The sequence below is a fragment of the Neoarius graeffei genome, chromosome 8 (genome assembly GCF_027579695.1).
Source record: "Neoarius graeffei isolate fNeoGra1 chromosome 8, fNeoGra1.pri, whole genome shotgun sequence".
NCBI lineage: Eukaryota > Metazoa > Chordata > Actinopteri > Siluriformes > Ariidae > Neoarius > Neoarius graeffei.
The window spans coordinates 70844766-70859317 of record NC_083576.1 but is presented as its reverse complement, the minus strand read 5'-3'; the positions used below and the strand labels follow the sequence as shown (position 1 = coordinate 70859317).

The 14552-nt window shown below is 42.5% G+C and overlaps 1 protein-coding gene across 2 annotated transcripts in view; it reads right to left on the bottom strand.

The window, feature by feature from the left end:
* si:dkey-219c3.2 (transcription initiation factor TFIID subunit 4) overlaps positions 1-14552 on the bottom strand; it is a 159441-nt gene that overhangs the window by 56169 nt on the left and 88720 nt on the right. For both annotated transcript variants that reach the window (XM_060928169.1, XM_060928170.1), the window contains one exon: positions 7805-7861. In XM_060928169.1, coding sequence (XP_060784152.1) covers positions 7805-7861 — 57 coding nt within the window. The remainder of the gene's footprint in view (positions 1-7804; positions 7862-14552) is intronic.

The following is a 14552-nucleotide window of genomic DNA, read 5'->3' as shown; positions in this document are numbered from 1 at the left end:
GTGCCACTGTTTGTCCCACACCTAAAATTTATTTAAAAAAAAAAAAACTACCTACCCGGTATTTTGTGTGATAAAAAAAATAAATAAAAAGACCTACCTACCCTATTTTTTTTCAAGATGTAACAGGAAACAAACAATTATTTTTTCTTGGCCTTAGCTAGTAGGTGTGCATTGACTCAAGAATGTATACACCTTGAAAGAAGATCCAGTTAAATAAATAAAAACAAACAAACAAACAAAAAAAAAAAAAACCACCAGTCGTAGCTCAATCAATGCTAAAACAGTGCGTTTATGTTATGACTGGGTTCTTGGTCGAACCGGGAATCGCATCAATTTTTCTTTGGCTAATCAGACACAGAGCAGTTGAAAATTAGGTGCCTTGCTCAAGGGCGCTTGAGCCAGGCCTGTTCGTTCAGGGAATCGAACTAGCAACCTTTTGGTCCCAAAGCTGCTTCTCTAACCATTTGGCCATGGCTTTCCCAAAGATGAGTTTACCATCTTCATAATCAAGTTATGAGACAGAAAAACCTACGTGCATCATTTAAGTTTTTAATATTCAGACACTTCATTCATCTCAGACACATCACTCAGCGATAAATCATTTATTTAAAAAAAAAAAAACCTCCACACCCTACTACACTACAAACGTTTCTCTAAATATTTGCCCCTTTCCTCCTCTCACAGACCCAGAGCTATAGTGAAGCATTGGAATTGACAAAAAGCTAATTCAAGGCAACGTTTTCATGCTAATTATCTTGGGGTTATGTTAATCTAAGGGGAAGTCATGCACAATGCATTCACATGCGTGGCTGCCCTGAAGAAATCAGACAACACATACACGTACACGCAGATCGTACGAGACGTCGGTGGCCGCATGACTGAACTCCGAGCCGTCTCTAATGGCTACGGTGAGGATGATGCTGCCCGAGGTGGAAGAGTAAGAAGTCTCGCTGCACAAATACTGCAGCGGCTCTATTAGCGCTAAACAGAAGGTTCTGGAAGCTGAGAGACTGTTTGGTGTCAGAGCCGATCTTCTCAGCGCCCGCAGCCAGAGTGGCGCTTTGCTTTCATATTCATTTATTTGATGAGGAGTGAAAGGGGAACCTAGTTACGCCATCTGTAATCCAGAGCTCTGCACTCCCCCTGCTCCGAATCTCACTTTAATGACCGACCTCAATCACAGAGCTCAATTTCCAGCCGGCGCTCAACCCTGCATGCAACTATTTTAACGCTTGGAAACTGAAAACTCTATGCTTTCCGACTCGGAATAAGATAATGCTCATCAAAAATGGCCGGTCGGACGGAGACGAGGAGAAGAGACAAAAGTCAGAGAGAGTGACAGACGCGGACGGAGAGAGAAATGCTTGTAATCTCTAATCATTTCTAAAAGGTCAGCGGAGGGAGAGAGCGACGCCGCCAGCACTGCTCTCCACCCTTATTGATCCTTATCTGCTGTCCAGCTCTCCACAATGACTGGCCCCAGAGCGAGAGCTTAATAAACGTGCAGGAGAGCGCTGAACGCAGCACTTCAATTAGGGTGGCTGACTGAAGTCAAGGACATGAAGACCGAAGAGCTGCGTGTCCGACGGCAATGCCGACACCGGTCTGGGATTGTTGGGTATGCAGCTGATATTAGTGTGGGAAGTGATCGCTTCAGGGCATTTTCAGGGCCTTTAGGGGCTGTCTGTCTTTTTCTGATTAGCAAGGTGACTTCTAAATGGGCCGCCATTACACAAAGGTAGTAAAATGCAACACGGACACGCTATTCTGCCAGCAAGGAAGAGATGATCCAGCCTCAAAAAACTGATTCGAGTCCGTTTAACAGTGATCACGACCGTGTTCACAGCGAAAGCGAGTTTTACTACTCTGGTGAAGACGAAATAAAAGAAAACATTTCAGGGGAAAGCCGAAAACGAGCTTGTAGTAGGTTCGTTTAACAGGGATCACGAACAGTGAATTTGCAGATGTTTTGTTGCACAGCGAGTTAACAGAGTCGCAGTCACGTGCTTTGAGTCGGCCATTTAATGACTGGTTTGAAACCGTTTTGTAAAATGAAAAATCTGTGAAAACTCCCATTAAACTCCTAAATACAGTAATATCTCCAGGTCTGTACGGTAGCTCGTCTCCGGTCTGATGAGCGGCATTTTACTAAATAATTTACATCCAGTACCAGTCAAAAGTTTGCACACACCTTCTAATTCAGGGTTTTTTCTTTATTTTTATGAACTAAAAGACACGTCATGCCTTAAAGGAACAGTCCACCGTACTTCCATAATGAAATATGCTCTTATCTGAATTGAGACGAGCTGCTCTGTACCTCTCCGAGCTTTGCGCGACCTCCCAGTCAGTCAGACGTGCTGTCACTCCTGTTAGCAATGTAGCTAGGCTCAGCATGGCCAATGGTATTTTTTGGGGCTGTAGTTAGATGCGACCAAACTCTTCCGCGTTTTTCCTGTTTACATAGGTTTATATGACCAGTGATATGAAACAAGTTCAGTTACACAAATCGAAACGTAGCGATTTTCTATGCTATGGAAAGTGCGCACTATAATGACAGGCGTACTAACACCTTCTGCGCGCTTCGGCAGAGCACTGATATCTGAGCTCCGTATCAATGCGCTGCCGAAGCGCGCAGAAGGTGTTAGTACGCCTGTCATTATAGTGCGCACTTTCCATAGCATAGAAAATCGCTACGTTTAGTTACGTGTGTAACTGAACTTGTTTCATGTCACTGGTCATATAAACGTATGTAAACAGGAAAAACGCGGAAGAGTTTGGTCGCATCTAACTACAGACCCAAAAAATACCATTGGCCATACTGAGCCTAGCTACATTGCTAACAGGAGTGACAGCGCGTCTGACTGCGTCTGACTGACTGGGAGGTCGCGCAAAGCTCGGAGAGGTACGGAGCAGCTCGTCTCAATTCAGATAAGAGCATATTTCATTATGGAAGTACGGTGGACTGTTCCTTTAAAGTAATGACGGATGTCGTGTCTCTTTACTTAGTTGAGCGGTTCTTGACATAATATGGATTACTACAGTTGTGGAATAGGGCTATTTACTGCATTTTTTATTATTTACAAACGCATTAGGAAGGTAAGCAATTGCACCAAGTTCTGACGAGGCACATCTGTTAATTGAAAAGCATTCCAGGTGACTACCTCATGAAGCTGGTGTGCAAAGTGTCGTCAAGGTAAACAGTGGTGACTTTGAAGAATCTAAAATATGAAAATGTTCTTCAGTATTGTTCTATGCTGCAGAAAATGATAAAAGTACCAAAAAAAAAAAACCTATGAATGACTAGGTGTGTCCAAACTTTTGACTGGTGCTGTAAATGCATGTGGATAAACCACAACCGAGAATCTGCTCCAGAAGCCAAGCTGGTTCATGTTAGGAAAAATAGAGCTGCTGACCTATGGACAGTTTATTAGCTCAGCCAAAGGAGGAACTTATCGACCGGATTTCCATGAAACTTGGCGGAAGGATGAAGCATGGCCCAAGGAAGAACGTATTAAATTTTGGAGCAGATCCATGAATTTAGTTTCGTTTTCTCGAACATTATGAGATACTTGGTCTTGGTGGTGGAGGTCTGCGATCTGCAAATGGCCTTCTAGTTTATACATTTATTGGTTTTGCTATAATGTGTCCCCCCCCCCAAGAGCTCGGTTCAGTCTGGGGAAAGATACAGCTGAATCTGCATCGCAGTCTGCTAGTTAACAATCTCTGGTCTGGACTAGAAGACATGTGCATGATAAAATGAAAGACCAGCATGCTGCCTCAAGGCAAAATGCAAAAGTTCCTTTGGTGTACACTTTAATGTCTCATTATTCTAGTTAGTCATGCCCAGATCTAAAGAGGAAAAAAAAAAAGGGGGGGGGGGGGGGGAACCCACCCCCAAAGAACAAAAGGAGCAAAGGAGGCTTCATGAAGCACTCGACTCTTTCTCCATCACAGCATGGCCTCAGGTCAAAGACAAGACAGAGTGCTGAAACCAGCAGCACAACTGAGAAAGAGCCACCCAGGCACAATAATATGACTGCCTCACTCTGCTCTTAAAGGTTACAGAAAATAGTTTCAAGAAAACGTCCTTAACCTCAACTAGTCGGATAATAAACTCAACATGTCAGTGGAAAATGATCATTGAAACGAATACCGATCGGTACGGAGAATTCATAAAAGAGTTTGTCCTATTGTCAGGAGATTGTGTGTTTGAATCCTGGTGATGCAACGGCGATCTATGGCTACGAGTCCAAGAAGGCGTTCCTGGCCGTGTTCTCGGAGTGGGAGGGATGGTGGTGTTCTATTTCCGGTCAGTCAATCAGAGCGACACCAACCAGTCATGGCCATATCGGAGCCCATGTATGCAAAAAAGAGCAATTTGCAGCAGATGTAGTGGCTGGCTTGATGCGTCTCAGAGGAAGCACACATCAGCCCTCACCGTCCTCAGGTGGTGGCGGTCACGTGACAGGACAGAGGTATCTATGGGTAGGAAGTGGCAGTGACAAATCAGAAGGAAAAGGATTTTTTTTTTTTTAAATCAGTTAGCAGGGATGTGTCTGAGGACACTGTCGTCTCTGCAGGCAGCAGACCAAACAGCCAATTATCAGACAACTCATTTCATGCCCCTTGTGTTTTAGAAATTATGCTCACGACATCATAATTATGTCCACTGAAGAAGAAAGACAAGACTGAAAAAGGCCAAAAAAATAAAAGCATCTTGATTAAGTCATACGTGTAATTGTTTACATACAACACGACACAGTTCTTCTACTTGTCCATATCCACAAACAAGATCATCAGATTTCAAACGAATACGAGCGTGTTAATGGTGAGATGGGTCCTTTTGCATCTGATCACACACACTTTTTAATGTGTTTATGCAGAATTTGTCATTTCAAGTCCCTGTGTCAGTTGTTAGTCTCAGAAAAAAAAAAAAAGTGCATTAATAATCAACCTGGGCGGCACGGTGGTGTAGTGGTTAGCGCTGTCGCCTCACAGCAAGAAGGTTCTGGGTTCGAGCCCCGTGGCCGGCGAGGGCCTTTCTGTGTGGAGTTTGCATGTTCTCCCCGTGTCCGCGTGGGTTTCCTCCGGGTGCTCCGGTTTCCCCCACAGTCCAAAGACATGCAGGTTAGGTTAACTGTGACTCTAAATTGACCGTAGGTGTGAATGTGAGTGTGAATGGTTGTCTGTGTCTATTGGCCCTTTCCCGCTACCCTTTTTCAGCTCACTTCAGCTCGCTTCAGCCCGACACGGCTCGCGTTTCGACTACCTTAGAGTAGCACGACTCAGCTCGCTTCAGCCCTGCTTGGCACCCAAAACTCGCACGGTTTTGGAGTGGGGCTGAAGCGAGCCAAACCGAGCCGAGTGGGGCTAGGGGCGTGAGGAGACACTCCCCTGTGCACTGATTGGTGAGGAGGAGTGTCCTCACATGCCCACACACGCCCCGCGAGCACGCTGGGATCTGTAAACACCGTAAACCCGGAAGAATTACGAAAATTTCTGAAGCCTTATACGCCTCGCCTCATCTATACGCTCTTGCCAGTATCTGTTGGCGTTGTCGGTGACAACGAGCCACAGAACCAAGACCAGCAACACTAACGACTCCATGTCCTCCATGTTTATTGTTTACTATCCGGGTCGTGAGACTACCGCTTAAAAGATCACTGATGTCACTGTTTGCGCCGCCTAACGACATCACGTGACGTCCACCCACTTTCGCTAACTCCACCCAATGTGTCCACCCACTTCCAGCCAGCACGGTTCAGCGCGGTTGTAGTCGAAATGCAACGCCAACAGCCCCACTCAGCACGGCACGGCTCAGCCCAACTCAGCCGCGTTGGTAGTGGAAAAGCGGCATATGCGTCAGCCTTATGATGACCTGGCGACTTGTCCAGGGTGTACCCCGCCTTTCGCCCATAGTCAGCTTGCCTGCGACCCTGTAGAACAGGATAAAGCGGCTAGAGATGATGAGATGAGATAATCAACCTGTGATTTGAATTACAGCCTGAACTACTGTCAGAGCTGCAGCTGAAACTTAAGCAACACTTCTGACCAATCAGAAGCACAGAGATATTTAACAGTTATTCCACGAAATCGAGTCGTACATGAGCTGATAGCCGATGAGGCACGTAGTGCTGAGTCGGCTATAAGCCATGTACGATGAGATTGAGTGGAATAATTGTTTTATTCGATCCACATTCACTGGAGTTTGAGAAATTTTTGCAAATTCGAGAAATAAAAACTTGATACAAAAAGGCCGCAAAATAATTTCCGCTTAGAATGTAAACAAACCGGCGAAATGACAGTCACAATTTGTGAAAAACGCTATAATAATAATTCTTGGAGAAAAAAAAAAATATATATATATGTTTACTATCAAATACTTTCATTCCACATTTTGCTTTATTTTATTTGGGGTTTCCTCTTCTTCTTTTGGGTCTTTTTTTGGCGGTTGGCAAACCAACTTAGAAGGTACATTATCGCTACTGACTGGGCTGGAGTGTGGAACAGGAAATCTTTGGGTTGGGGGGAGACGATGATATTCTTTTAGCCATTTCTGTTTCTTTTAAATGCTTGATAATTTTTGGGGTTTTGTTTTCAAGTCGAGTTTTCATTTCGTCTTCGGTTGGTTCAGCAACACGCACCGCCATTTTGTTTTTCTCTACTTATGGTATATGAGCTGATAGCCTTGTAGTAGAGTAGCCAATCAGAGCACGCGATTGCTCATATCCAGTGAACGGCAAGAGAATAAATATGTGTTATTTAGCAGCTGGGAGGTCCGTATCGTGAAATACTGTGACCGAGGTCTTGAAAGTACTGACTGAGGCCCTCTGGGCCGAGGTCAGTATTCAAGGCCGAGGTCATGGTATTTCACCATACGGATCGACCTTAAGCTGGTAAATAATATATTTATTTTTTTCTTTACCAAATTCTAACAGAAAACGAGAGCGCCCGAAAGGGAAAACCGAGCCGAGCCGCCATTTTGAATCCTCATTCACGGCTGTAATGCAAATGGCTTCCTCCTCGGTATACAAGTGCACTTCCATGGCACATGGCACATTTTGCCGCCTATGTAGTCCCCTATTTATACAAAATTGAGTCATTCAGGATTCAGCCATGTTTTTGCTCGGCGTTAGCAACAGTTAGAGGTTTTTAGCTTTCTCCTGAAATGTTTTCTTTTATTTCTTCTTCCTCAGGGTAGTAAAACTCGCTTTCGCTGTGAAGACTGTCGTTATCGCTATCCATGATGTAAAATTAATGCTATTCTCCTGAGAAATGCGAAAATAAATGTTGACAAAAATTGCTACTATGTTTGTAGTTGTTGTGAACGATCGAGTCGCCAGAGGTCCGTAACCAGGGTCCGTAACTCGCCAGCCAATCAGAGCGCAGGATTTGATGGAAACCGGACCGCGAAAAAAATAAAAGGCATTATTGGTTACATCTTCCAGTGAAAGGGGTGAAAATTACATCTCAGATTTTCACTGAAGACGTTGACAGACGTGATTAGCCTGTTTCATGATGGCATTGATCTATCCAATAGCATGACATTCACTGTGTGAAGAAATCACATTTAGCTAGCAAGGGTTTAGGCACAGACTTTCTGGGTCATTTGGCTGAAATACAGCCTGTGTGTGAACCATGTTCTCAACATTTAAAAAAAAATTAAAAATCCCAATTTTTTTCCCCCAAAACCTGATTTATTTGGCAGAATTTAGCCACAGCAGCATCCAATGAGTTTTCCCAGACTACACTACACCCCCCCACACACACATACATACGATATTTATATACTGTCTGTACTCACCTCTTTAGCTTTCTGCTTTAGCCGAGCCTGCTCAGGGTCTTCTTGCCTGGAGCGACTCTGCAGAAAACATTGGAAATATTAGAATTAGAGACGCAGCTTTATCATTTGGATTCAAGTCTTCAGTCTTCTGATCTAACATTTTGCCACTCTTGTTTAAAGTCTGCTAGTCCTGAAGTTCATGCAACCGAACCGTCAGGAAATTTGACTTGAGAAGAAACCTTTTTATAATTAAGCCGGTTGTGTACATTTAGGTCAGCGGAACTCCCAAGCAAACAGGAAAGAAGAACACAAGAGCAATTATTTCCAGGCTGACAGCTCAATTAGTCGACTGCTTAATTAGAAGAGGGACGCAGCACTGGGGGTGGAACAAAAGAGGCTGAGGAGCGGGATGCCGCCGTCCTCACCATCACTGTTGTTTAAGTCGACTAATTGCTTTTGCTTTTATGTCGCACGCCTTCTCCTGTGGAGAATCCCAAACCACCCCAAGACTTAGTTTATGGAGCAAAACTTGAGTGGAGGAAGGCATGCTGGGAGGTTTAAAGCTAGCTGCTTGCAGATTTGAAATGCGTGCTGTGAAACTTGCAGCTAGCTGTGTGTCTCTCTCAGCCAAAGGTATTTGTAAATGAATCTAAAACTTTTGAGGGATTATTTAGAGATTTAGTGACTGCTTTAGCAAAAGAAACCCTGGATAACTGGAATTCCTTTTCGCTGTATTGCTCCAGTACTTGACAGTTGGATGAGTAAGGAATTAAACAGTGACTTGTACGGAAAATAATCAACGACGTGATGGTGTGATGTGGCCCGAAGCAACGCGAGTTACCATCATCCTGAAGTGGATCATTTTCTAATAAATAGCACGTCCTGAAGTGCTGAATTATCTTACAAAAGAGCAGTTTGCCAATGATTTCAATTACGAAAGTAAACAAGAGTGCTCAGAGAGCACAATATCCCCCCGCTGGCAACTATATCTATGCTACAAGTGTTTAAAGTGGAACTGAAGTCATTTTTAAACTTGCTTTATTTCTTAATTAACGTGTTATTCAATTACGCTTTCGGTTTTAGTAACCTTTTGAATGAATGAATGAATGAATGAATGAATTTATTTTTATTTCGAACATATATAAAAAAAATGTATGTAACTATTTGTACATACAAAAGAAAGAAAATGAGAAATTAACAAAAAATAAATAAAATAAAGAGCTAAGACATTACAAAACACCACACATTGTTCGAAAAGGGAGTGGGAAGAAGTACAATACTTTAATTTCCCACCCCTTTTTAACTACCCCGAAATCCAAACTACATTAATACACCTATAAAAATATATACCATATATACACTTCATGAATATCTATATAATTATAAAAATATATACTACATGCCATATATACACACACAAATATCTATATTAATATATAATTACAAATATATATATATATATATATATATATATATATATATATATATATATATATATACACACACACACACACACTATATACACTTCATAAATATCTATATAAATATACCAGTATAATTACAAAAATATCTACTACATACCTATCCCTGTAAATATGAATACATAAACTATCCCCATAAATAAATATATACCATATATACCATATACCAAGTTAGTTCTAATATAACAAATCAACCCTATCCCTCATCATCCTCCGTTAACATACTTCCTCTTCTATATACTTATTTAAAACCTTATATCGTGACTCGTATTGGCAACTAATTGCAATTAAATATTATACTTATCGGCCTATTCGGTTTTCAGCCATGCTGAATTTAGTTCGTTTGGTCCGCGGCAGGCATCGCTTATCCGCGCGATCTTCACGAGACTTGTGCAAGACTTCGAAACGTGAAGTGTCAGCCAGGTGTCAGTGCCGCCATTTTGAAAACTGTTTTCCAAACGAAATATTGCACAAAAACAAGTTTAAATGACGATTACTGCCTACTTTTTTCAAACTTTCCTGATTGCTATCAAAACAAACAAAACTTCCGGCTTGATTACGTCAGCATTCGAAAGAGGGCGCACACGTCTTTTGACAACGTTGGCAGATGTTGGTCACTTTGATTTCCGCTGTCCGTTTTACTTCTGTCCTACGATGTCTCGCACAGGTCTCAACGAATCTGCTTTGCGGCCATTGCTTTGACATATGGACTAATATATTACAGAGCATATTTCAAACACTCATAACTTCCTATAGCAGTGACAAAATAGCTATCAAAACTGCATCCCTATATTTAATAAAATGAGATAAATAGAATTTTGATTAAAAAATTGGCCTTCAGTTCTTCTTTAATACACCCTCATGAAACTGTCAAAGTACAAATTTGGTAATCAAGGGCCATAACTTTGGTAAAATGTGACTGACTTGAATGAAATTACAATATGCGTATTACCGAGATTATAACAAAGAATCCTGCCAAGTTTCGTGAAATTCCTCCAAAAATTGTGAGAGGAATTGATTTCAGAAAGTGAGTACCCTTCCCGGGACAGACGGACATCGCCACGACGCAATCCCCCTTCGGGCCTTTCGGCCAGTGGGGGATAAGAATGTTGTACGCTTAATACTCAGTTACACTACTGTTCAAAAGTTTGGGGTCACCCAGACAATTTTGTGTTTTCCATGAAAAGTCACACTTTTATTTCCCACCATAAGTTGTAAAATGAATAGAAAATATAGTCAAGACATTTTTCTGGCCATTTTGAGCATTTAATCGACCCCACAAATGTGATGCTCCAGAAACTCAATCTGCTCAAAGGAAGGTCAGTTTTATAGCTTCTCTAAAGAGCTCAACTGTTTTCAGCTGTGCTAACATGATTGTACAAGGGTTTTCTAATCATCCATTAGCCTTCTGAGGCAATGAGCAAACACATTGTACCATTAGAACACTGGAGTGAGAGTTGCTGGAAATGGGCCTCTATACACCTATGGAGATATTGCACCAAAAACCAGACATTTGCAGCTAGAATAGTTATTTACCACATTAGCAATGTATAGAGTGGATTTCTGATTAGTTTAAAGTGATCTTCATTGAAAAGAACAGTGCTTTTCTTTCAAAAATAACGACATTTCAAAGTGACCCCAAACTTTTTAACGGTAGTATATATTTAACTATACAAGGCTCTGTGTGGTCTTCATGGGCCTCATTTTGGGCACAGCAGCACTGTCATGCTGGGAAATTGCAATGCTACAGCATATAAAAAAAAATGATGGTGCTTCAAACTTGGATTTGGAGGAGGCCCACATATGGCTGTAATGGTTAAGTGTCCACATACTTTTGGGCACACAGTGTAGCAGCCAATAAACAAACATTCTTTTGTATCAGTTCTCCTTCCTATGTACCGGAAAACTTAGTTAGATCTTTACCTCTGACGACTACAAAGCACTGACACTGGAAGCTCCTTCATAAATTATAAATAATCATCATCTCTTTACAGAAAACTTCACATCGGTTATTAAGCCCCTGTCTAAGTTGTTACCGCTGTGTTATCTAGAGACCAGTCGACCCGTCTTTTCAACGGCCAATACTAGAAGTCGATGGGTAATGTTCTACAACGATGGGCTTCAAAATTCCCATGACAGAAAACTGACGAAGAAACAAAAATGAGCAACGTTAGTTGCATTGGCAGATCAGAATAAACGCCAGTGGCCGAGCGGGGACCCCAAACCACACAATAAATCTGCATTCCATGTGCGTGTTTTTCCGGTACAATGTTTGCTCTCCTTATTTCTGAAGCAGGACGTGATTTGCTGCTCAGAACCGACAGCATGCTCCCATTGGCCAATACGCAACACGGCAACCGACCATAGTCCTTGTTTCATACTACAACCAGGTTCAGCTGTAGCAACAGAATAAAGGCTGGCCTCCGCAACCAATTTAGCATCTGTATACTGGCAGAGGTGGACAGTAACAAAGTACATTTACTCGAGTACTGTAAATAAGTACACTTTTTGAGTATCTGTACTTGAGTATTTTTTTTTTTTGTAAACTTATGACTTTAACTTCACTACATTTGAAAGACAAATATCGTACTTTTCACTCCACTATGTTTCTATCAAGGTCCTCATTACTATTGGCCCTTTTCCACTACCCTTTTTCAGCTCACTTCAGCCCAACACGGCTCGCGTTTCGACTACCTCAGAGAGGCGCGACTGGGCTCGCTTCAGCCCTATTCAGCACCCAAAACTCGCACGGTTTTGGAGTGGGGCTGAAGCGAGCCAAACCGAGCCAAGTGGGGCTAGGGGCGTGAGGAGACACTCCCCTGTGCACTGATTGGTGAGGAGGAGTGTCCTCACATGCCCACACACGCCCCGCGAGCACGCTGGGATCTGTAAACACCGTAAACCCGGAAGAAGAATAATTACGAATTACGAGAATTTCTGAAGCCTTATGCGCCTCGCCTCATCTATACGCTCTTGCCAGTATCTGTCGGCGTTGTCGGTGACGACAAGCCACAGCACCAAGACCAGCAACACTAACGACTCCATGTCCTCCATGTTTATTGTTTACTATCCTGGTCGTGAGACTACCGCTTAAAAGGTCACTGATGTCACTGTTTGTGCCGCCTAACGACATCACGTGACGTCCACCCACTTTCGCTAACTCCACCCAATGTGTCCACCCACTTCCAGCCAGCACGGTTCAGCGCGGTTGTAGTCGAAATGCAACTCCAACAGCCCCACTCAGCTCGACTCAGCCCGACTCAGCACGGCACGGCTCGGCTCAGCCCAACTCAGCCGCATTGGTAGTGGAAAAGCGGCATATGAAGCAGCTTTGAAAGTGGATTTTTTTCTTTTCTTTTCTAAAGCGTGACTGATTTTTTCGCAGGTGACACTGAGACAGCCTATCAGTAAATCACTAGGGTCACGTCACGTCCATAGACTGGATAAAATCAAGTTCAATGATTTCTCAGCAGCGTTATTTAACACGATCAGTTGATGGCAGAATGGAAGGAGGCGGTTCTTCTGGGGAACGCACGCACCCATGGCCATACCTAGAACCCATGTTTCAGTTTTCTGAAAGAATTAGATTAATTTCATTTTAAATGTTTGCTTTGTTTACCTAAAACGAACCATATCACAGCCTACAAAAACTCGCCGTCCAACCTGCGGAAGCATACTGAGGTCTATAAACGTTTTATTCCAAGAGAAAGCTTGTAATGAAGTTGTGTGCTTTTAGAGCTAGCGATAACGTTGCAATAGCTATGCAGTCTGGTTAGTCAAATGACTTTCTATGGATTTTCCCGCCAAGTTGCCATCGCCTTGTCCACGGCTAACGTTTACACATAGCTAGTTAACTTGGACACTGTTAGTTAGCATGTAAAAATGGAGTTACGCTAACATGAATAACGTTAACTTATCTGAAGTCCTTTCAGAAATATGTTTTAGCATAATCTTGCCAAATAAACAGAATGTAGAAATCTTTATTTTCTAGTAGTGTTAGCTACCCAATATGATTTTGAGTTTGAAAAGAGTTTGCTAGCATGTCAGGTCGAGCGTCACTGACTAGCTAGCTTAACGTTAAACCGCCATGATGGCACAGCATGCGTTCATTTTGAGAATTCACAAAATAATCCAGTCGGTTGCTTCAGAGGTATGAGGTATCATAAGCGTTGTGGCAATAATACAACGATGCGTTGACAGCAAAAGTACTTTTAATACTTAAGTATTCTTAAAAGCAAGTACTTCAGTACTTTAAGTTAAGTAAAAATTTGCCTGTACAACTTTCACTTGTATCGGCATAACGTTTTGACCAGCAGGATCTGTACTTTGACTTAAGTAATGAAGTTGGGTACTTTGTCCACCTCCGTACATTGGATTGCCTTGTTCGTGTAAGCTACGCCAAGACAGCCATTGAGGACTTCCTGTTTGAAGAAGCCACAAAACTTTTCACGCAACCTCACCTGAGGCGTGTGTGAAATCTCTAATGCTTACACACGCCCAATATGTACATGTAAAGGTTAACTTCTGTGGTTGGGACAGCCATTACTGGTTTACCACACCATGCTAATCAGGACTGGGATAAAATAAAGAATTTTCTTGAAATTATTCGAGTTGACGGATTCCTTTATTCAGAAATTCACTACCTAAAACATCTTATTTTAAGAGCTTCCCCCAACTGCTTTATTATGCCAAGACTGCACCACAGGACCCCAAATTTGCTTCAATATTTCAAATTTTCCCAGGGGAACATGCCCCCAGACCCTCCTGGCAGTTCTTCACTTGGCCATCAGACACCCTTCTCTCAATTTCTAGATAATACCCTGGCTGTTACTATAGAAACGATAACATTAGGAAGAGCACAGTCATCTAACCCTGTGATATGAATTACACTCAGGACTACTGACGGAGCTGCTGGTGTAGAAAATTAAACAACACCTTGTGACCAATCAGAATCACGAGCTCAACAGCGCTGTGGTGTGAAACTACATGAGAACAACTTTCTTCGAGTTTCTCTCGTTACAAGACCGTTATTACCTCTCCTGGGACAGAGTCCACCAGGGGGCGAGGTAGTCGGGCTCCTTTGTTTGTTTAATAATGTTACAGGAAACCGGCTGGATCGATCTTCATGAAACTTTCAGGATAGATGGGCATTGGTCTCAAATAGTACCTCCAACATTTTGAGGATCATCCAGTCAAGGTCACCAAAAAGGTCAAGATCATTTTTGTTGTGGCTACTGCCTCATATAGGGGTTTTCGACCCACGTGACCGTTGCCATGTCAACAAGTAG